The sequence below is a fragment of the Dermacentor andersoni genome, chromosome 1 (assembly GCF_023375885.2).
Source record: "Dermacentor andersoni chromosome 1, qqDerAnde1_hic_scaffold, whole genome shotgun sequence".
NCBI lineage: Eukaryota > Metazoa > Arthropoda > Arachnida > Ixodida > Ixodidae > Dermacentor > Dermacentor andersoni.
In genome coordinates this window covers 100,475,752-100,499,098 of record NC_092814.1, presented here as the reverse complement: position 1 = coordinate 100,499,098, position 23,347 = coordinate 100,475,752, and the positions used below count along the sequence as shown (strand labels likewise).

The 23,347-nt window shown below is 46.2% G+C and overlaps 1 protein-coding gene across 1 annotated transcript in view; it reads right to left on the bottom strand.

The window, feature by feature from the left end:
• Positions 1-23,347, bottom strand: part of LOC126545432 (uncharacterized) — a 134,379-nt gene that overhangs the window by 4,541 nt on the left and 106,491 nt on the right. Inside the window, exons 6-7 of the mRNA XM_050193309.3 lie at positions 7,861-8,856; positions 4,081-4,180 (exon numbers count right to left, since the gene is read on the bottom strand). Coding sequence (XP_050049266.1) covers positions 4,081-4,180; positions 7,861-8,856 — 1,096 coding nt within the window. The remainder of the gene's footprint in view (positions 1-4,080; positions 4,181-7,860; positions 8,857-23,347) is intronic.

Genomic DNA, 23,347 nt, shown 5'->3' with positions numbered 1-23,347 from the left:
CCGACTTGTTATCACAGGCACTCATTATCATGGTCAACCTAACGCTTATATCTCGACGTGCTTCACTTAACCACCGCAAGGTCTCATTACGTTCCAATTGCCGCTGCTCGATCATTTCAACTTCCCAGGTATTAAATGGACCGATTTGGCCTTAAGCACAGCAAACCAAAATGTGTAATTTGTCATCACTACAGGGACGCGCCAAGTAGATCATACCTCTAACATTTTAGGCTTGTTTACAACTTCCCATCGTTATAGCGTTTCTTCGCCCATGAACCTAACTGCATTGAGTGATTACGTAATTATTCTAGCGACTTATGATTGTTATCTGCCAGAACTACAAAAGAAGTAATGCGAAAACGATAACAATTTGCAATAAAGGTAATTAGAATATTGTTAATGCGAATGGCTGCTTTCTGTGACTAGTTCCCGACTGAAAAGACAGCAATTAAGTTCAGCGCTACACGCTCGAAAAGTCAAACGAAAATTCCAACCGCTAACCCAATCCTGCATTCTTACCTTCACGGTTACTAACCGGTCAGGATCACCAAAGTTCAGTGAATGATGCAAGCCCCTCAAATAAAGCTAAACATAAAAGCGACAGTTTTGCGGAACCAAAATTACTAAACTACCCATCAGGACGGCAGAGATGTTGCGGCATTGAAAAATGATTCGCTTGCGACCAGCACGAGGCGTTATTATTTCCCATTCTACCTACACTCTGTGGTTGTGTAGTGGCTTTGGTGTTGTGCTGCTGAGCCCGAGGGTGCAGGATTAAACCTAGGCTGCGTTGGCCGCATTTCGATGGGAGTAAAATGCAAAAGCGCCCGTGGGGGGGGGGTACCGCACGTTGGCTTGTCGTTAAAGAACCCCGCCTGGTCAAAATTACTCCGGAGTCCCCCACTACGACGTGCCTCATAATCGTCATGGTTTCAGCACGTAATACCCATAATTAAATTTTCCGTTCGACCTTACCTGACATGAGGCTACATAACCGAAAACAGTTTTTGAAAACTATTAACCTCTGTCCCGTCAGGCGCTTGGATTTGCGAAATGAATAACTGTGTAATACCTGAAATAAATTCGTGATATACCTACAAACGAACCTGATCTCCTGGTGTCAATCATCATCATCATAATCATCATCATCATGATCATCATCATCATCATCATCATCATATTTTATGTCCACTGCAGGACGAAGGCCTCTCCCTGCGATCTCCAATTACCCCTGTCCTGCGCCAACCGATTCCAACTATAGCGCCCGCGAATTTCTTAATTTCATCGCCCACCTAACCTTCTGCCTCATCGACTGCGCTTCCCTTCTCTTGGCACGCATTCTGTAACCCTAATGGTCCACCGGTTGTCTAACCTGCGCATTACATGACCTGCCTTTCTTTCTCTTAATGTCAATTATAATATCGGCTATTCCCTTTTGCTCCCTGATCCGCACCGCTCTCTTTCTATCTCTTAACGTTACGCCTAACATTCTTCGTTCCATCACTTTTTGCGTGGTCCTTAACTTGTTCTCAAGCTTCTGTATGACAGATAGTGACACACCAACATGGTATCAATTCTAAAATAGCGAAGAGTGCGAGATACTTTGTAGTCTCTATTTGTATTTTTCTAGGGCTACATGTTTTTCGGCAGTTCTTATAATCTTGAGTATAAGAAATTGAATAGAAGGTGGGATAGACAATCCCCATTAAAAAACTAAATCAAAAAAGTATTTCCTCTTTCTCCTACAGTTACTGACCCGTCTCTCGCATGCATATGCTCGACAGCGATGGAGCATATAATTGACTAACACCTCGTCAAATTCCTTCTTTCCGTGAATTTATTTAACCAAATCAACACGGCTTCGAAAAGGTCTTTCTATCAACGCACAATTAGCTCTGTTCATTAATGAACTTAGCTCTTTTTTATATACAAGTGTGTCCTGCCTTGCTTTTCAATTGTGCGAAGCCTTTTAACTCCTGGATCGGAACAGGACGTTTAAAGAGTCACACTCTGACGTCACGCGTAGTTGTCGAATAAAAACATATTGTCGTGTCACCATCTGTCATACAGAAACGATTGCCTTGCGTACCACCAAGAAAGATAGAGAGATAAATGAAACGAAAAATGCTAGGAGGGAAACCACTCGTTGTTGTTTAAAAACTGTAAGGTGCATATAGCATGCTTTATGTATATAATAGTATTGCTTAAAGTACTGCTTAAGATAATGGTAATGCAAAGATATCACCAGTCCTTTATTACTTTTTTACAGGTCACGAAACTTCTCCGTCACGCTGAGAGCGTCGTACGCTGCCAACCATGACTGAGCGGCGGCACCGCCATTAGTAAGGGGGCACTCAGCAATTAAGCAGCGCAAAAGCTGAGAGGTGGTGTTGCCGACGCGAATTTGCGCGCTTTCTGCATTTTACCGTGTGCGGAGAATCTCAGCTGGTCCTCAGGAGCTCGATAAATGATGCACAAGACCTGTTGTTTACCACACTGCCATTCCGATTACAGAAGGACGGACGAAGCGGAAGCGGTGCCCTCGTTCGCTTTGCCCAGTGACACCGAATCGCGAGAGAAGTGGAAACGGGCTATAACACGGCCAGGAACCTGGAGCTTCTCTATCGACTCTCCAAACGTTCGCATGCACAGAAGACATGATTCGTATAGCAATTAACGTGTCATACAAGGCACTGTTGTGACGTTGCAGCGCCAAAAAACGAAGCTACGGGCCGACACCATTCAGCGAGTGTTTGAGTGCGCTGAACTGGGCTGGTTGGTGCACATTGAAAGGGATGGAACAGCGCAAAAGACGGGACCAAGTATAGACGACAGGGCTATGTCTTTCGTCTGCACTAGGTCCCGTCTTTTGCGCTGCTACATCCCGCGAGTGTTTGAACGCCTGCCTGCTTAATTGTTGAAAAAAGACAGATCGGCCGTTATCACAAAAGTAAAGGAAAATCACAACCTGAGCCCGCCCACCCGGCGCTTTTTGAGCTTAGAATAGTTGTTGTTGTTGTTGTTGCTGTTGTTGTTCAGAAAGGGCGTCGAAACAAACAGAGCACTCGCTCGGGCGCCTCATGTGCAGTAATCGTGATCAGGTTGCGCTGCGCTTATCCCATCGAACTGTTCAGCCTTCGTGAACAACGTCAAGCTCTCAGCACGTTCAGGAGTAATCTGGTAAATATAGCTCTGGGCTGCGCTTCAGAGCTGTATTAATAACGTAAACGTCATATGAGAGATAGCGACACTCGGGCGGAGCAATTGCCGGCCTTGATCGCCAGGCTAAACCCGCCTGTTGCTACAATTTACCACCACCACTATAGTTAGGTAGGTGCGCATGGTAATTTTTGTAAAACCCAGATGCCTATGCCGGCAACATCAGCTTAATGGATGTCATGCGTCATGTAGCGTCAGGTGTAAATCTATAGCGACACTTCTGCGCAAAGGTAAACGGTGAGGGAATCGCAAGTCCAGTGCAGTTGCTTCCAACGGCATCTTCTAGCACGGTGGTTGCAGCTGTGAGCTTAGTTGTGAGGACGTTTAATGCCGTATGGTATGCCGAAAGTAAACGTTTCATATAAAATCTGTCAAAAATATTTAGGTGCCACGCAATAGACGTCTTTAACACGAGGATTCCTTTATGCCGCCGATACGTAGTCACGAGAGAGCATCCTTTCGTCACTGAAGTACTCCGCAAACTCTAATTTCACCGCGAAGCTTTGTTCATATGTTTGTTCCACGCAAGTGAGGGGAATACCAGAATGCGAAACAACTAAAAGATTACTGCGAGACCATGTGAACGGGTCGATCGCTACAAAGGAAACCTCCAGAGCAAGCGGACACCGGCGTTGATCGTAGCACTCCTGTCTGCAGTGGGGCATCTAGCGGCAGCTTAGTGGCATGATCACTAAAGAAGGCATTAAAAAGTATTGAACGACCCTGATATCACCCAATGCATGGAAAGTCTATCTTTGTTTTGGAATATACGCCTTCTTTTACTTCTATCGTTCTGTTTTTCTTTATATAGTTTTTTTTTATTTGATGCTGCGTTCACAAAAGCAGAACTTGCTCGCTTACCTCTTAGGAACAGGCTTGAACGCTGTGCTATTGGACATACAGGAGCTTGAATTTCCGCCACCAATGCCTGAAGTTTGCAAGTGCGGAGATCCAACTTTACCTGTAAGGGCATAAGAACAAGAAACAAAAGTTACCTTCTCTCATTTCCTTCCCCACGTAAAAGAAAGAAAGAAGAGTGTGTAAAAACAACTAGCGAGACTCTAACTTCTTGCCCTCATTCCCCTACTATGTTTAGCAGAAATCCGTGTGCGCGAGGAAGCGTTAATGTAATTCCCGCACTTGCAGGCCATTTGCGAGCTCGCGTACACCGAAAGCTGGCCCAGAAGGTGAATGCATGCGTCCGCGAAGTTCGTTACCTCAGTTACTAAACACGAGTACACTTTGCGTGGATATCGCCCACATCACATCACTTGTGAGCTTGTGACTATGCACTCATGGCACATATTTTGCATGATTTATCAAAGGATGAAGTAATAGGGAAGACATAAGGGCAGAGTGGCGCAACACCGGTGAAGTGTGGTCTGAAATTCTAGATACCTTGGGACTACTGGCGAAGTGCTTTGAGAAGGCAATGGCTTTTTCTTCCACAGTTTTCAGCTACTACATAAGCAGATCACGTGAGGTTCCGCACGAGATTACCAGTGCGTTTGCAGACTTCATGCTTGTGAACGACGCGCAATATGTCCACTTGAGTTGCAACCCGTTAAGTTGCAACCCGTTTGGGTATGCTTTCACATGTGTCCTAGTGACTATGGTACAAGGATGGAAAGGCTACCTTTGTAAATGTCCAGACAAAAAATGTCCGAAATGTCTTGAAATGTCCGCAAAACATCGGAATAAGCGCTTCGCTAAATTCAAACATACTGCAGTAGGTGACGCTGAGTGCGATATAGCTGGAAGCTTTTCGTCGAATGTGAAACAGCGGTGACTGTGAAGCGTGCAACAGCAAGATACGAAAGGCACGACGCTAGACCATGAGTCTGAAAGCTTGCTGAAAGGCACTGCAGCACTATAGTTGCCGTAAGTTCTCGTCGAAAATATTTAGCCGCTTGACCGGTTTCAATTAAGAAAGACTCAAGGCAGTGAAATCGTGCGCTTAAACCGTCCCCATGCACAAGCCAAGACGGCCACGAAGGCGTACAAGAAAATATTCGTGTGCCTGCAATGATTATCGAATACGTGGCCCCGAGTCAGTCGCGATCTTGATAGAGCTGCTGGGCCAAGTGACCTGACCAGCCCATGAGCACTCGGGACTGCGTTTGTGTGCCCCGAGTGTAATGAAAGCCCGTTGAAAGAGTTTGAACGCGGCGGGCCGGCAAGGCGACCCTAATTGATGCTTTGGGGTTGGCGCGGCGTAGCGTTTCTCTTCGCTGTCATTAGGCGCATAAAAGCCCTCCTTTGATGTCAGTCACGCTTATGAGCAGCCCTCTCCCCAGCGCAGCGGTCTTGAATAGTGGCGCGCCAGTAGGACTCGTCGCGATGCACGTGGTGAGGCACTCCCAGAGAACAGCAGCGGCGCGCGGTGGCAAGAAAGGGGGGAAGCCAGCCGACGTTAATTTGCAAGCTCCGCCCCCATTAATGGAGCCCCATCAGAGGGGGCTCCTTCTGAATATTTAAATGAAGCTCTCGCACCGCCACGCGTTCGCGAAAAAGCCGGTGGCGGCGCATGTTTTTGCCGCCCGCGCTCGGTTGGTCCGCCTTCACGGTCTCGCTTTCCCCCACCGGCGTATGGTTTTCCGGGTAACCTGCTTGACGCCTTAATTGAGTGTGCCGGGGAAAACTGCCTGCCGGAAAAAGGCTGGCCTCGGAGACAAAGTTTGTGTTTAGGTCCCCGAGGAGATCACTCCGCAACCGTGGCTTCCTCAGCGCGAGTCGGCGCACATCCGCCGGTCGATTCTGCCTCTCCAGAGGGCTTCGAAAAGCGCCCTCGCTCAACAGTCGCCAGGCAGGCTTTTAGCCGGAACAGCCAAGCGCTTCGCAAACTTTAGCCTGTCCGCAGATTTGGGGGAAAGCGCAGGTACAAAATGGACTGAAGCCTTCCACGAGTTTCCGATGCACGAGCTTTCTACCTGGGTCTGCTATGTCTCGTCATGAACCCTTGTTGGAATGATTTAGAAAAATTGCATGAAAGCCAATGTAATATCCAACAAAAAGACATTCGTTAATGACCGTGCTTTACTTGGTGACATTTGTTAGCGAAAGGTGTGGATATTATTCTCTAATACCGTGTTGTGCGAAGAAGCTCGAAAACCATGTTCAGCAACTGAGTAGTATAGCTAAGCTGTTTTAGCGGGAAACATAGCCCGCATGACCGATTTAGGCTCAATGTAAAGCGCAGGCAATCACTGAGTGATGACCGATATACTGTTATTAGTCTTAGGTTGTATGTAGAAGCAAACCCAAAGAAAAAAATGGGAAGGAATAGGCTGGCCACTGCCAGGCAGAGGCACAACTTATTGCTGCTCTTCAGGCCGTCCAAAGGCAGATCAAAGACAGAGATGTAATTGTGAGACGTTTCCTTTATTTCGAGAAATAATCAAAATCTCATAGCTACAGGAAAACTGGTTCGACAAATAGGTCTTGCCTAAGAGATATCTGGACAAAGTAAACAACTTGGTGCATATTTGACTACTTCGGTTGGAGAAAGTTACGCACCTCTCGCTGAGTCGTGTCTTTATATGTTTAAAAGGTTGTTATTAATAATTTTTCACGTGTGATGAATTTGTGTCCTGATTAAGAGTACAGTCTCAACTGTTATGTTCACACTTTAATCAGGGCCCTTTCAAATATCGATAGAATGCCATTTCTCTCTTTCTCGAATATTGTCTGAAATTCACTAAGTTAGCTTAAGTAATCAACACTTAAGACCAGCCTTCATATTACCTAATATGTGGCAAGTAAATAGTTCTACAATCAGTCAAATGTTGTGGCCTAATGGCTGTGGCGTTCATATGCTGAGCACAAGGATGCCAATGTTATTCCTAGTCACTGCGGCCAAATTCCAATAGCAACGGAATGAAAAATGCCCATCTATCGTGTTTCGGCAGCACATTAAAGAATCTCAAGTGATCACACGTAATCCTGACCTCGTCCCTATAGCGTCCCCCATAACCAAATGTGCAGCTGCGGAACGTCAAGGCACACATCGTAATTTAGTTCCCTCGTCATTCATGATTCGAATTATGTTCCCTGTCGTGAACACTTACTCACGACATCGATATAAACAAAGCTCTCCAAGCACCTCCTCGCCTGCCCCCTTTGCCATACATGAAATCACGCACACTTCAAATCGGCGAAGAGAGTACGTCGAAGGCAATAGAGTTGTGGAATGCGCCAGGTTTGCTGCCTGATTGGTGACGGCAATGGTGTTGTCTCAACTAGCATGGATTGACGTATAAGTCTCGCACTTGTATCCTATATATGCATACCAGAATGTGCGAGCAAAAATGTAAGGGGGGGACGAGGGGAATATTTGCACGCATGACTGAAGAAGGTAGGTAAGAGGCCACGCTTCAGGAAGAGACTCTACACGTACAAAACTCTAGCTAGCACTTATGTATTCAGAAAACGCTGGTGGTATAGTCGCCAAGCCTTAGTTAGTCCCTAAGGTTTCACAATGTGTCCTTCACCCTTTTAGAGGGAGGGTGCGGCGCGTCCGTATCATATACAATGCCTCTGAGAGTTGTCTGATTTTCGAACGCACTTTCTGTCTTGCACGAGGTACGCATAATGAGTAAATGCCCCGAAAGGAAATGTTGCGGCGCTGAGGCTGCATCTTACCTTTTTCGATCTTATCTCCAGCAGTCATGTAGGTCGAGTGGACCGGAAGCCGAGAAGCAGCCAGCGCTGCTGAGGTGGCAGCTTCTGTGAGGCAGCTCCCTTGAAGTGTCATCAGAGCCTGCCTTCGGCAAAAGTTCGCCCCCTCTGCGACGGCCATATCGTGCACGTTTGTCTCGTACACGCTGCCTTCCGGTTTCACCAAGCACTGTTCGTGGCGTGCCGCTGCTGATTCTTTCTCCTCCGCGAGGGCAAACCTCCGCCCAACTGTCGATAACGCTGTCTGCGGTGGCTGGGGAGATATGCAGCCCATGCTCGGTCGGCTCAAGACGTAGGAAGTCGGCGACCCTTCGGGGGTCAGGTTGAGGACGTCAGTGTGGCCGGCTGAAGATGCTGATGATGGAGCCATAGGAGAGTGGCCATTGATCCAGGATGCAGACTGCTTAGAACTTTGGTGGCCCAGTTGCGCATGTAGGGGCTGTGTCGTGGACATGAAGCTCGGATCCGTGTGTAAGTCGCGGTAGTAGCCAGATGTTGCCCCTGCCGTTCCAGCGTTGGCTTCGCTGACTAGTCTTTGCTGAAAACCATAGCGATCGTTGAGTGGCGGAGCCGGTGAGCGGCGCATACCGGGTGGGCTGTCTGACGTGGCAGTTTGCGCCAGTGACCATATCTTTGGTCGAGAACCTTCCAGAGGGTCCACAATGACTAGAGAGTTTCCCGATGAGCGGTCATCGTGATAGGCGCCGTGGTGGCGCAGAGAGGAACGTTGAATCCTCGGTGAGATGGGCCCGCTGCCATCGTCCGAAGATGTGTCATGAACGCTGTGGTTGCTGCTATTGTTCGCCACAGGGATGTTCTTGCTTGAGTAGGACGAAAAAGTTGGCGTCGACAGTGACCCGTGGCCGCCTCCGTGTGGTGTCAAGCTCTGCAAATCCAGGCAGCCAGCATCACCACGCTCCATGACAGGTTTTCTTGCGTCAAGTTCGGCATCTTGTAATTCTGTTAAAAAATGAACAGAAGACAAATCCTCATAATGAGATCTCTTGATCTGAAAAATACACTACCAATTTCAAGAGTGTGCGTGCTAAGGCTGCATTTATTGTTTAAAAATAATATCCCGGAGAATGGCGGAATATCCTTGTGATAGGCTCCGGAACGACGCAGCGAGGAACATTTCAGCCCTCAGTCATAATGTTGTGTAAGTGCGGCGCTACTGTAACAACCAACAAATTTAGCACGAGACTTTAATTGTCAAAGCACACTTACTTACAGTTAGACGTTCTACTGAACATTACATTATTCAGTGAACTTAAAGTTCAATAATAATATGCCCTTAAATATAGTCAACAAGAGGGATATTAAATCATATCCCATATCTATAAAGATGATCAACAATGACATCACATTATCGAACTCCTAATTAGCATATACGCAGCGCAAGAACTATAAATATCATAGTGTATTATTGTGGCTATGTTTACCGCAATGATACTCTGGTCTGCTTCGCGAGTTGCGAAGTCACGCAGCAATGCGCTGGCTCCCTCCTCATTTCATTGGTGGATTGCCTCACCATAAATTTTTATTCTTCGTTACAGTGCTCGTACATTCCATAGAACGCGCATGATTGTTAAATTTGGTGAGTCGTTTGGAAATGCTCTAAAATGTCAATCAAGCGACTTTTACTTAGGTCGACATCACAGTCATCTGAATGACTTCATTCATCTTCAGGGTAATATAATTCAAATGATGCATCCATTTTTTTCTCTCGAAAGCCCTCTTCGTGTTGAGCTCATGCAGAAAAATATTGGCTCTTTCCTTTCAGGAAACATAGGAGCGCAACACTTACTGAAGCTGGCGCCAAGAAAACGTCTTTCAAATGGCTCGCATCGTTGATTTTAGCAACCCAGCTTCATAGCAAGACTTCGGCTTTCATCCAGTATATTTGTATGGAAGCACCAATGAAGAACCAAACGTCTGCTGCATGGCGTCTTCTAAACAGGACGGCTGTACTTCGGCATTTTTCAGCCATCAGAGCTTATAAAAAAAGACCGCAAAGGCGTTTATGCTGTCAAATGAGCAACGAACTTTCTGAATACAAATAAATGTATAACCAAAAAGAGTGTGCTTGCCGGTGACGTCATTTTTCCGAACTGTAACTGTTGCTCATATGTTTTCTAATGTTTTCCGATAGATATCCAATGGAGATTATCGCATGAACACTTATTACGGTCTACTAGATGCTTGTAAAAGCTCTAAAACAATGCTTAACTCGAAAACAAATCCATAAACAAGAGAAAAATATAGAAAAAAATATTTTAAACTGTTACATACGCAAAAGAAAAGAAGAAAGGAAAAAAAATACCTTTACTATATATACTGGAAACATAACACAACGTTGTAAATAAATACATATGTGTATTGTAGAGCCAGCGCATGACCCGTAAAGAGCATTTGTAGGCTCTAGACATCCTACTATACTTAAGGTCACAAAAAAGCGTAAAAAAAAAAAACACCGACCAAGCACTCCGTACAGATGGTTAACCAGCGAAGCTGAAACGTGCGGCCCCGGTATTTATCACTGGGTTAATCTCGACGGTGCATTAAAGTCTTTCTCAATTATTGGTTACGTCTTTGTATTTCTTAATGAGGTTACACACACATTCGGCTGCTACGGCTAGCCCTTAAGCAATGGCTCAGAGCCCCGTAAAAGCGCCCTCCCCATTACAACGACAGAAAAGTGAAATTCTACGCTGAAATGATGAGCGGCAACGGAGCCAGCTGTGGAAGAAGGCGATGACGACGAATGCAGGAGCAGTGGCACGAGAGCGTTCGCGCGGTTGCGCTGAGGGGCGCCAACGAGCTAGCTGTGGAAGAAGACGAAGACGCTCGAGCCAATGCGCCAAAAGTATCTCTCCGCATTCTATCACTTGGGCCGCTATCTTGTACACGTTGGAAAAGCCGACGTTCGATTTCGCCTCGCGCGATTGTCCCGGCTGCGCCGATATCCCAGCCTAGGCCAATCTAGTCCAATCGCATGAGGCGAAATCGAACGTCGGCTTTTCGAGCGTGTACAAGATAGCGACCCGTTTTCCGCTCACTTGGGGCCGACTGAGGGCTCTCCTAACCCTAACGAGGGTGCGCACGAGGCCGCGCGAGGACTCATTGACCGCGCCGCCTCCGCATTCCCCCTGCCCCGCGATGAACCCTTGCTCACGTTCCATGAGGTTACAGCACACTACTATCTGTTAAGACGGGCATACCCCATCCCGCACCCCGCCTTATGCAGGGCGCGGGCGGTGACCCTTCGACTTTTACAAGCCCGTGTGTATCCTAACCTTGCGGTTCTTCGTGCAATATACCCTGAAAGGTATCCCAGTGCGGACTGCCCTGCCTGTGGACTAACGGCAACATTGGACCATGTGTTGTGGGAGTGCGAAGCCATCAGCTCCTCCTTCAGCGAGGATAGGTGGGCTGCGCTCTTGGGCAGCCCCGAACTCAACGACCAAACCCTTGCCGTCCAGAGTGCCCGCGATCGGGCCGTCAAGGTCGGCTTGGCGGTCCCTACGTGGGACTAGCCAGGTGGCGTGGGGTCCCTGCGTCTTCTCTGGACCTATTAAGGTTATTTCACTCACTCAACGCTGCTGATGATAGTTATCTGTACACAGGCGCGGACAAGCGGATTTTCGTTTCACCTAGCCCTATAAAGCTTCGCTTTTAGAACAATAACACTGACGCGAAAAAGGCGCCATGGTGTTAAATTGGCAGGGAAAACTTCACACCGTCCAAAGCACACGAAATGTCACTGATGCGAGAGAGTCATCGTTGAAGTGCGATAAAATATGCTCGGTAAATATTGTATACCAGCCTTATTCAGAATGGACTATCAGGTCACTGTCAGCAAGAAAATCACGCAAGGCTTTCACAGCTTCTTTGTGTAAAAGGGCAAGACAAAGGCGCAAGCGTCTTCTTTACAAGTAAGGGGCGCCTATTCAAGACGCCAAGACGACGATGAGTGTTCTTCGACGCTGGCCAGACATTGAGCATTCGATGACGATGTACTCTACCGAAGCTCCCGAGGTGCCACAATTAGCGCAGTCATTACTGCTGTTTGCCTTTTACCTCTTTTCTTTCCATTGCCAAGCTTTCCTTCCAGTGTAAATTAAATCTTAAATTAAAAGAGAAAAGCCATTTTCCTAGATGAAGTGAAACGGGATCCGATACATAAAATTGTTTGTCCGCATGTATACATAGAGAGAGAAATAATAATAAAAAAAACCTTTATTGATTAGTTGAGGAGGGCAAGAAAAACAAGTCACTCGGTCCATGCCTCGCTGACAATGTTCTCCAGAGCTGCGCTGATGAAGTCCGCCAGTAGGCGTTGGCCATCCAAAGTGGCTACTTCAGTCAGCCTCTCAGCGTTGGGATCGGCTCAGTGGGTAATGGTAATGGTGGTGGCGTCTTTCTTCTTTTTTTGCGATTAATTGCGAGGAGTGAACGTAGCACGTTGCAGACAAGGATAAAATAGGGCACAGGACACACTTAAGCGCTAAGCGTGTCCTGTCATTTCTTCGTTTGTCAATGTTTACTGCTTGCGAGAATAAATTGTACATTTATATTAAGCCGCGCTGTTGTAAAAGTGAAGAATATATTAGAAAACAAATATGACGTAGTTAGAATGGCTCTAGATCAATGCGGGATATGCAAAATATTTTTGTGCCACGGGAAAGATTTGTATCAAATCATCACCATAACTCGCTTTCATCACGATGACAGATAGCTCATAGCCGCAATGAGTATAGAACATAAAACAGAGACAATTTAAAATATTCACTAGGAATTAACTGCGTAATCTTACAAATAATAATTCGAATACGCTCTTCGCACATTATCGTATTAAATAAGAAGTACCGAAACCAGGCAGGGAGTGTGGGACCTGGAGCTGAGCGAGGAAAAGCGGCCAAGAGAGCATTATTACTTATCTGTCGCTAACTGACGCGTGTTCTTTAGCGACGACCAGGAACAAGGGACTGATCTTCGATCCACTGGAGGTGTCTGCAAGAGGGGCCAACCATCCCACGCTATCCTCCAAAGAGCTCGCAAAAGGAATCCCTGCAGGAAAGGTAAGGGACTCTCCGGGGCCCTCTAATTAAGTCATATGAGGGTCGGATCCCAGGGCACTCGCTTCACACTGATGGCTCGAATTTCGACTTCTGCTCTGCCCACCGCCCTCACGGGGCTTCAGTCCGCGTAATGGTTCCCAGGGTTCTCGCCAGTACGCCGAGTTAATGATAATAAACCTGCCATTATGGCTCTCCTGCTAACTTGGCCCGGTTGCACCTCACAGTAGTGAGAGGTTAATGCGGAAGCAAGCGACTAATGAAGCGATCAAGGTAACGGCGTTCGGTTCAAAGTGCGCTCTGCTTATCGCTTTTGCACTCGCTTTTGAAGCCGTCTGCCGTAGGTAAGAGCAGAAAAAAATTGGCACTGTAAGAGCACAGTGAAATTTGGGGCAAAGCAGCCCTCAGAGGGCCGGCATTTCGAAGCCTATAGCTTTCCAGGATATGCAACGGATACCATATGCGACCTGTCTAGCTGCGATTTTTCATAGTGTGTACATTTTTTGATTGTGTACATTTTAATATCGGAGCCGCACTGATTTGCACTCACTGAGCGGTATAGGCTACTATGAGGTCCCATTAAATATTGTAAAGCGTACAAAACGTCAGACACTTAAGGCCATATTGTCTGGTTTGGACGACAAACCGCTTTCGGAGCCAAACATACCAGCGCTATGGAACAGTATCAAGGTGCACTGCGAGCAACAAGAGCCCTCATGACATTTTTACCGGAGAGCAACCTTACCTGCGTGCTCTAGAACTACATGACAGACGCCTGCGCATTGTGACGTTGATGAGGTGTGAGCACAGAATATGTGTGCATATCGCACGTACACAAAGTTCCATGTACAATGCCATCGTCCTCCCTGGTATCTCTCTCTCCTTCTTTTTCGCTCTTTCCATAACACGTATAGCAGGCCAGAAATGAATCAGCCGACCTCTCTGTTTTTCTTACATTAAAATGTTATCTCTCTCTACCCATGTCGTCTCTTGAACTCTGGCGATGGACATTTATTTAATAGCATTAGCAAATATTTATTGGTGTTCACGCGAATGATCGAATTAAATGGTTTGGGGACCCGCCGTGTGGCTTAGCGGCCTTCGTGTTGCGTTGCTATAAGCACGAGGCCGCGGTATCAAATCCCGGCCGCGGCGGCCGCATTTCGATGGGGGCGTAATGCGTGTCCCGTGCATTGGGGGGCACGTTAAAAGTCAAATCCGGTGTCTTCCATTACGGCGCGCCTCATAATCATATCGTGGTTCTGTCACGTAAAACCTCAGAATTCATTCATTTAAATTGTTCGGGAGCTACATGGTTTATTATTCACTTTGGCCCCTGTTGCCACGAATTTGGCAAAAATCGCATTTAAGAAATTCTTGGCCCTGATGCTGTGAACCGTCGCAGAAATTTTCTAGCGTACTGTATGGACTTTGGTAATAGCCACATTTTTTTCACGACTTCGTGGAATGTTCAGGTTGCATCTTTTACATGCATACAAATGCGAACTTTCTTTCTTTTTCTAGTTTTGAGCGGCAGCCTTCGCGAAGTTTAACCTGTTTGTTTTCAGAACATGATGTAGCTCGAGTATGGCTATGATAACACTGGCAAAAGCACAAAAGGCAGTGGCGTACTACACTGGCTGCCACTTGACAAGGACTGTCTGTGTATATTGCTTTTCTTCCAGGAAGATGACGGGCCGGGTGTATGTAGGGTAGTAGGAGGTATTCCTGCCTTTTTTCTTTTTCTGGTAAGCTGTGCGGCTTGCGCATGCGTAAAATTTAAATATTTGCCTCCTGAGAGAGAGATAGAGGTAACGATAAATTAAAGGCAGTAACGTTAACCAGGGGACTGATGTCGGTTGGCTACCTATCATTGGGGAAATCGTAAAGGCGTGGAAATTTAGCAAGAACAGGAGGGAAGCGTTGATGTCTCCAACACAAATAAAATTATCTGCTCTTTATCGCAAGCGGTCGCGCATTTCGGTAGCCTTCACAAATCACGGTAGCGCTTTTGTGACCCTTTGCAGCTGTGGTGTGCGAGACAGGAGCACCGACTCTCCTATCTTGCAATGCTTTTGGCGCGGCCAACTAATGTTCCAGCGATAAAAGGCGTCCAGTATTGCACCGTGCTCATGGCCTCCGCTCACTCCTTTTCGTCTTCATAGTCTTTCAAAGGCACTCTCCCCATTTTATTCCTTCCTTAGTTTTTGGCGTCAAATGTTCCCGTCGTGTGGCGGACAAGTCGAGAAACGATCATAACGAAAACCCTTTCATCTGTCAAAATAATAAGTCACCGGATGGCATGCTTTCGCTCTTGTCACCGCTTGAAGCAGTATATCATTGCGGCGCGTTTTAACGCGGTAGCGTTAAGGGCCCCGTGTCGCAGAAAATCCGACCTTGGCGCCCGCCGTCGGTGGTGTTGCCCGTCAAAAAAAAAAAAAATCATTCCGAACCACAACCACGCAGGCACTCCGCGTGGCGCAGAGGCGTTGCTGAACTGATCAAATTTCTCAAAGTAAAATACGTCAGAAAATTCGTAAAGTCCGACTTACACACAGCCTACAGACAAGATAGCGTCGGGTTGTAATTTGAATATGCGAGAAAATAATTTGAATACATGAGAAAACATAATTCAGTTACCCGTAAACTCAAACATAAACCCCTTTATCTTTGCTTACCGGGGTATGAGATGAGCCATTGATGAATCACTGCTAGTAGCTTCTGCCTTACGGGGGTATGAGCCATTGCTCATTCCTGCACTGCTGTCGGGATCGGCGCACCACTGTTTTCTACCAGGCCCCATGTCGCAGAATATCCTGTGTCGGCGTCAACGGGGCCTGGTAATGCTGTCGCGTTCCACTCTCAAAGGCGAAGCTTAAGCATCCTCCAAGTTTTTTTGTATTGCGACTGCAACCGTTCAAGATGGGATCAGTTTAATTACAAGAAGAAGAAGAAGAAGAAACTTTATTAAAGAATGGTCCGGCAGTTTTTGTTTGGGTGGCCTCAGGTGGCGGCTCGAAGTACTTGAGTTAAAAATCTTGTGTCACCAAAGTTAGCCGTCGCTGTTCAACTAGCACATATAAAGACGATGACAGAGTGCTATTTAAGCGGAGCAGCATCGGCATATTGGTCTGCGATACCACTTGTGGACACTAAGTTAATCTAAGTTGCAAAATTTGAAATGGTTTGTGCCCGTGTGTGCCTGTCTGCTACTATATTCGCGACCATCACTTGAATAAAATTGCAGCTGATTTATGCGAGTTTCAGCACAGAACAAAAGTGTGCTGATGTTCCTGGGGGCCCGCGGTGTGCCGTTATGAATATTAGGGTTGAATTAGTCATAGATTTAAGAGGTGTAGTGTGTGGTAGACATACCTGAATGCTTTAATTTTTAACTGGACATGTTAGCCTTGTCGCAGGACTCATATGACGTATAGCATGCCGGCTGAAGCATGTCATGACACAGGCGGAAGCGTGCCGTAAAGTGAAGCTCGTGAAAAGAGAAAATACGAAAACACGCCCAAATAAGCAAAGCTATACACCCGGGGCCGAATTCACAAAGCATTTTCGTTCATAAGCGCTTTTCATTGGGGGATCGCCTTCGCAAAATAATATGTCCTACATCACTATTGGCTGGTACGGACGCTTTTAGCGTAAGAACTGTGCAATCGGCTGTTGGAAATGCAAATGAGCGTTCGCTAAGACATTGGGCTCCATTCATGCTGCAAAATGTGGCGCGGTAGAGGGAAGACCTGTGCTCTAGTTGGCTGCAAAAATAATGACTGGCATATTAAAAATGAAATGAATCTGTTTGACCAAGATCACGGATCGCTGCTACATTAGGACTGCCTGTGTTGGCGGCCCTTCGCGATGCACGGACTTCCCTGTGAATAAAACCTTTGCTGCACCTGAAGCGTTGTATCATTAACCTCCAAAGAAGTGACTTCTACCCTGGAATGTCGGCAAAAGTATCACTCGTTACACAATAACAAAGTGAGTAGCCGCTTCCTGGCAGAGTAAGTTTTTTGCACCTTAGTTACACGCATCTACCCCAACTCACATGCAAACTTACACCCACTCTATCGCCTACGTGTCAAGAATAAGTGAATGGGCGCGCACTTGAATCATTCGCCGAAGCATGCATGCGTGAAGGTGACTACACCGACAGCACTTGAAAGTTCGAAGCTTTCGAAGCGTCACGTTTCGTCACAGTCCACAGAGCAAGCGAGTGACTAGCGATAATGCTTCTTTGCTACAAGCTCTTACAAAGTACAGTGCATCTACGTTCCGAGTCATTGTGCGCAGCAAGAATAAATCCATCGCAACTAAGCACACTCGCGAGCCATCAGGCAGAAAATGAACAATCGGATAATGACCGCACCGAGCAATTTTAGTGAGTCAGAAACATGACCAGCTTCTGCTTCAAAGTGTTTGAAAATAAAGAACGGCGAGCAAAGCACATTGATCCTAATTTAATTCGTAAGCGGAAAGTTTGGATAGCTTGGAACACATTTCTAGCGCCGCGTTCAGTGCAACCACGCTACGCACTGCTCGCGCCGTTTGGACAAGGCGTAATGAGCTCAGAAAGCGCTTACATGTCCTCTAAAGCTGTGGCCAAAGCTTCGTGTCGTTCAGTCAGTCACTGTCGACGATATCTACCGAAACGTAGGTTTACTGAGCCGCACCAGGGCGTTACGCACATCCATTGTAAATACGGAGGCAACGGAAGCAACTGAAGTAAGCAATAGACACGTAACCACGTGATCAAACATGGCTGCGCCCACGGGATCGCCGCGAAAATGGTCTGTAGCGGTGCGCAGGTCAACCATTTCATTTTCTAAGGGCTTTAATTATGAAACTAAGGTGCGCCCCCTGTGCAGTATCTCCCAAACAAAAATAAAGGAGAATATAATTTCTCGCTGCCTTACAGCGTGCTTGTGGCGTTTTCATGCAGATCGACTGAAATCCTATCATCAAAGTCTAGTGTGTCACCAACTTTTGAACGTTTTATCATTTATTGCCATCTTCGCCGAAACCCAAAGAGTGATTGGTTCGCAACTAAACATTACTTCTAAGAAAAAATACTCTTCTTTTTCATGAAAGATACAGCACTGCGTGGGAGCAGCAAAAAAAAAAAAAGCGCTTTGAACGCTTGAGTCCCTTCCAGTTCAATAATTGGGTTGTGCCCTATAGCGCTAATTCTAATGGTCAGTGCAAATGGTGATTGAAATATGAAGTTCAAATATTCTCGATGCACCGTCTGCTTTCGTTCGGTCCGTTATGACAGGCGTACCCCGCACACTATCATAATCGACCAGACGGGAGCGCCACGTTCCATACGCGTTAATTGCTTCGTGTCTCTTGGCGAGTATGCCATCTTGGCTTTATTCATTTGATGATTTTGTAAATACTCCAAATCGTATAATATTGCGATACATATTTCTACTGTTTTGTTGCAGCTGTTCTCGTTTTTGTCAGAGCACAGTTTGAGCCATACTCATACTGCTGTTTCTGTTGCACTTTCTGTATTTCTGTATCGTCTCTTGCTTTGGCAACCAAAGGGCGGCTGACAGTATCGATTAGAAAGAAAAACAAATAAAAAACATGAGTGCTTAGTTTTTTTTAACACACCCGCTTTAACATTTGAGTGATATGATACTAAATTTACAGAAAATTTGAGCAAGAGACCGCTTATGCATGCCCCGTTTGCTTGCAAATTGAATAAAGCGCGAGACCGTCTTGCATTTTCACAAAGCTCATTTATTCACAGAGCTTTCTTTTATAACGCGGAGCTTTGTTTATTTCCAACCACAGAAAGAGTTCCACTTTAGAAGTGATTTGCAGTGAAAATACCAAAGTAGCTAAAAGCCTTTCGTAAGTATTGCATCGATCAAGATTCCAGCTCACTCATACGATGGTTCGCGTACCTCATCCCCTTTGTTAAGCTTTAACAGGTCCTGATTGCGTGTAGTGGTACTCAACGATGAAATGTTCACACTATATATGCAGGGCGTTTCGGCGAGCACTTTCAAAATGTTTTAAAGGTTGCCTTTAATATATATATATATATAAGCTCATAAACGAAACCTGTTCGCAACTTTCGAACACTCTGGAGCTCTCTGAAAAGTGGCTGCGCGTTCGAGTGGTCGAAATCGAGCGCACCATGTATGTTCGGATGGTTCTCGTAGAGCGTCAGCCTCCGGCTTTGAGCGCTACATGACCGACGAGTGACTCTACGCCGACTTCGAAGTGACAGCCTGACAGCACAAGCGAGACCTCGCTAAGAGAGGACCACGTGACTCCTGCGGCTGCGTCTGGCGAGCGGGGATGGGAGCCATCGCGGGCGCAGCGAAGTCTAACCACCAGTGTGCCGGGACAGTGTTTTGCAAGACGCAAAACCCTGTCACAGCACCGCAGTGTTATCCCGTGGTGCTGTGAGCCATTTACGTTCTGCAAATATTCCGTCATAAAAGTCGTATCATGAAGAAACGGAGGCGGCCAATGACACCAAGGGAACCGTCCGTATGGCTGCTTTACCTCAGAATTAATGTTCGCGGAAGCAGCTCCGACGACGACTGTCACACTTGCTCTGCTAGCGTTCTCGTCAAGGGGCTTTCGCTATGAACGGACACGTCGGAGATTAATGCCGCCAATTGTTGAAGTGAGGTGTGAATGTTTACGTTGCTGGTGCCGTAAGCGCCGCGGCACCACGGACGCACACTTGTTCGAGATCAGGTTTAGGAGTCATTTCTGCGGCTAGGACTTACAGGTGTCCTACACTGTCCAAAACTTCTTCTGAAAAAAGAAAGAAACAGAAAAAGTATGGACATTTTTGTAACATATATATTCCGCTCTCTTCTGTTAGCCTGTTTTTTTTTTATTTCACCATAATATTCTGTTCATTGTTTTCCTGTAAGCTTACAGAAAAAACTGTTCATAGTTTTTTTTAATTAAGGGAGTAACTTTTACTCCCCTAATTACTGCAGCTTTCATGTAGTACAAAAGAGTCAAGTGCTGGGATGTGGTTGTAGCAGATCATACATGTGCAGAAAAGCACGCTACGTAGAACATGTGAGATTTGACCACTGACAAGACAAGTGGCACCAAAACATCTGACTGTACGCGACACATACAGTATCCACTCTACGAGTTGATATAATCATGATCTGAGCCACATAACTCCCCCTGGATGTAGCTGTATCTATCTGTCTATACTCGCGTGGCCTGTGAAGATGCACTCGAATGTTAACGAGACGTGTCTCGTCAACATTCGTAAAGAGACGAACAAATCTCATTTCGCTTGCAGTACTGATGACAACTTTTTCGCGTTGTTCTATAGGGAAGAATTCTGTTAAAATAAGAAAAATTCTGTCTGACTATATAAACAGAAAAAAAAATGTTTTAAAAATCAAATAACTTCTGCTTCTTCGACTGTAAGAAATTTTCTTTAGTAAAATGGAGATTTTCGGTTTTTATTTTTTTTTTTACATTGATTTCTTACAGTGTATGCATCTGCTAACTCTAAACCTGAGGATCAGAGTAATCGTTTGAAAACACAGTTAGAGAACACGGAGTGCCAAACAAGGATCTGCGCGCCAATTCTGGTGCACAAATTACAGCCGTCATCTTTTGAAACCGACTGATTTGCAGGCAGCTACAAGTTGCGACACGGTTCTCCTTCGAAGTCAGGGAACGTGCAATCTGAAAAAGTACGCATATAAACACATTCTTTCAGTCTAAACAATCGTTTCGTTTTGTGGAAAGAAGCCTTCACTGTGATGCAGCAAACGCAGTGAAACTAATTCTAGAGGTCCTGAACTCTCATATAGAAGGACGTTTAGCCGCAATTCAAATGTTTTCGCCAGTAGGAAATTAATGAAATAACAGGTTCGATAACCTCCGTTTTATTACGAGTGTAAACACGCGTGTGCAAGCACAGGGGCCTATAGCTTGGGCCGCATGGTAAACTGGCGCAAAGGAGTCACGACATGTGACGCACCTTTCGCATCCGCTCCTACGCATTGCCACTGCCCGCAGCAATGGCCCTTGAGCTACGACGCTCACTATGAAGTAGCTCGCGCCACGACAACCCTTCTGAAAAGGCATTCTCTAAACTGCTTTTATTGGCAGCAACCCTTATTAGTTAGAAAGTAGCTCGATCCGGCTCGTTCGTTCTTTCGTTCAGCTTTGGTTCATGCACGGCACGTGTTAAAGAGACATCTAACTGTGCCTACCAAATGACCATCATTCGTTTTCAAACAAACCGTTAAAATCCCTACGCCATAGCCGCTTCGCACAAGCGAACAGATAATAACCACATAGGTCCCTGACAAAGCCCGTCGGTTTTCCGTGTAGCTCATGTCGTGCTCAATCCACAGCGTTGATCCACACGCGGCGCCTACAACATTGGTGCCGAAACAGGGTGACCAAAAATAGACACCTCGCCTGCTTGAGCACATCGGGTTTTACTATGTGTATTGCAGTTTAGCGCTTTGCTTATCCCTACTTTATCATGTAAACTTACGTATGCCTGTAACGACCGTGGCCCCGTCTCTGCCCAGCATTTTTTTTTTTACTAATACTTTAAAAGCTTATCTCTACCGCTACCCTTTTCACGGTCCCATCAGGTTTCATTTCTTTTTTTTTTAAATGCCGCCGCAGCCACAATCGAACCCGCGACCTCGAGCTGAGCAGCGCATCGCCATAGCCACTCGGCTACCGCCGCGGGTAGCTGTGAACCCTAGTGGAAGGTGGACATAGCCGACGGTTGCGGCTCGAGATAATATCTTAGAATTCTATCAGAATGTGCGGAGTCGTCTCTGGGTTTTTTTCTGCAGCAGACACATGTCTCACCCAGTTGCTCCTGCGTGCTTTTGTCCGCAAGCAACCAGATCAGGCCTCAAAATGCAACACCTGAGCCTTGTTTTAGCAGAAAAAATTTGTCGCAAAGACTCTCTTTCCCGATTTCTTGCCTGGCATCTTTGTAAAACCCCATGGACTTCTTTATTTCGATCCTTTTCGTCCAATTGACCGTCTCTATTTCCCTCACTTTCTGTTTGAGGACTCCAGGTTGTCTACTTGACAAATGAGAACATTCCAAAGAACTTAGTAAAGGCCTTCTCGCGGAAGTCTCGCTAAGTTGAAGTGTCTCGCATGCACTGCTTGCCAATGACGTGTGCTGCGGACAGCGTGCGTCTGATGCTGCATGCAAGCTGCGTGCTTCTTCTAATTACGGGGAGCCCTTTAAGGTTGCCCGAGAGTATTTAGGAGCTCTTCAGGCAGCAGTGAAGTGCTGTCATATTTTTTCATGAGTAACGGAAGGTTCTCATGATACCACGGGAATCCTTAAACGTACCGAGGAGTATTGGGCTCATAACCGATGTCCACAGCAATTGTGTCGAGGGAATGAATGCCACTGGACTGCGGGTATCTACATATCGTCACAAGCGGAGGTGACAACATGTAAATATATATTTTTTTATATATATTAACTCGACCTAAGCCCAAAAGCATTAAAGCTGTAAAGGACTAACGGTAGGGGTCTGGTTGGTTGCAGGGTGAGTTGTCTATAAACGCCACTCGCTAAAAGGTGGTTGCAGCCATTCACAGACCATCTGCCATTGGAACGTATGCCCTATAGTGCTTATAGAGGCAGATCAAGAGGACGATAAATGATTTATTGATCACAATGTTTAGTGTAGTTGTCATGCGCTGTGACTTGCCTCCTATCTTCTTATCAACCTAAATGAGTTGAGCCTCCTATAGATATTACTTCAATATTCACTTCTAGACCCACTTTCCGAAGAGTATCCGACATAAGAGTGAAGGATTTCCTTCTGGTGCTGATGTCCTCCTCTTGGTACAGGCCACTCCTCCGACCTAGCCTTGAGTTCTCCAATAAACGAAGAAAATAAATGTTCTTGCTGTCTCTGCGTGCCAGCTAGGAATTGACGGGGCCACCCCAGGTTGAACTTAACTATTCTAAACTTGTTGCCAAGCTCACGAAGTGTGTGTGTGTTTGTGTGTATGTGTGCGTGCGTACGTGCGTGCGGCGCGCAGCGAGAAATGCCATGCAGTAGGCACTTATTTCTAGCAACTTCCAGCATGTTTTTAATGTTCATGCATATTGCGACTCCGTTCGAGAATAAAAAGATCCTCGTCACGAGCACAAGACAGAGATGTCCCGTGAACGGTATGCGAGTTCGCGTTTCGCATGTAACTATAAAAGAGACAGCTTGTGCACGAGGCATTCTTGGCTGCAGTGCCATTCGCCGAAAGTAGATGTACTGAAGTTCGGAGAAATATATGGTCCTAATTGCTTTCTGAATTTATTAGGAAGCTTGACTACTTATGCTTTCCAAATAAGTTCTGAG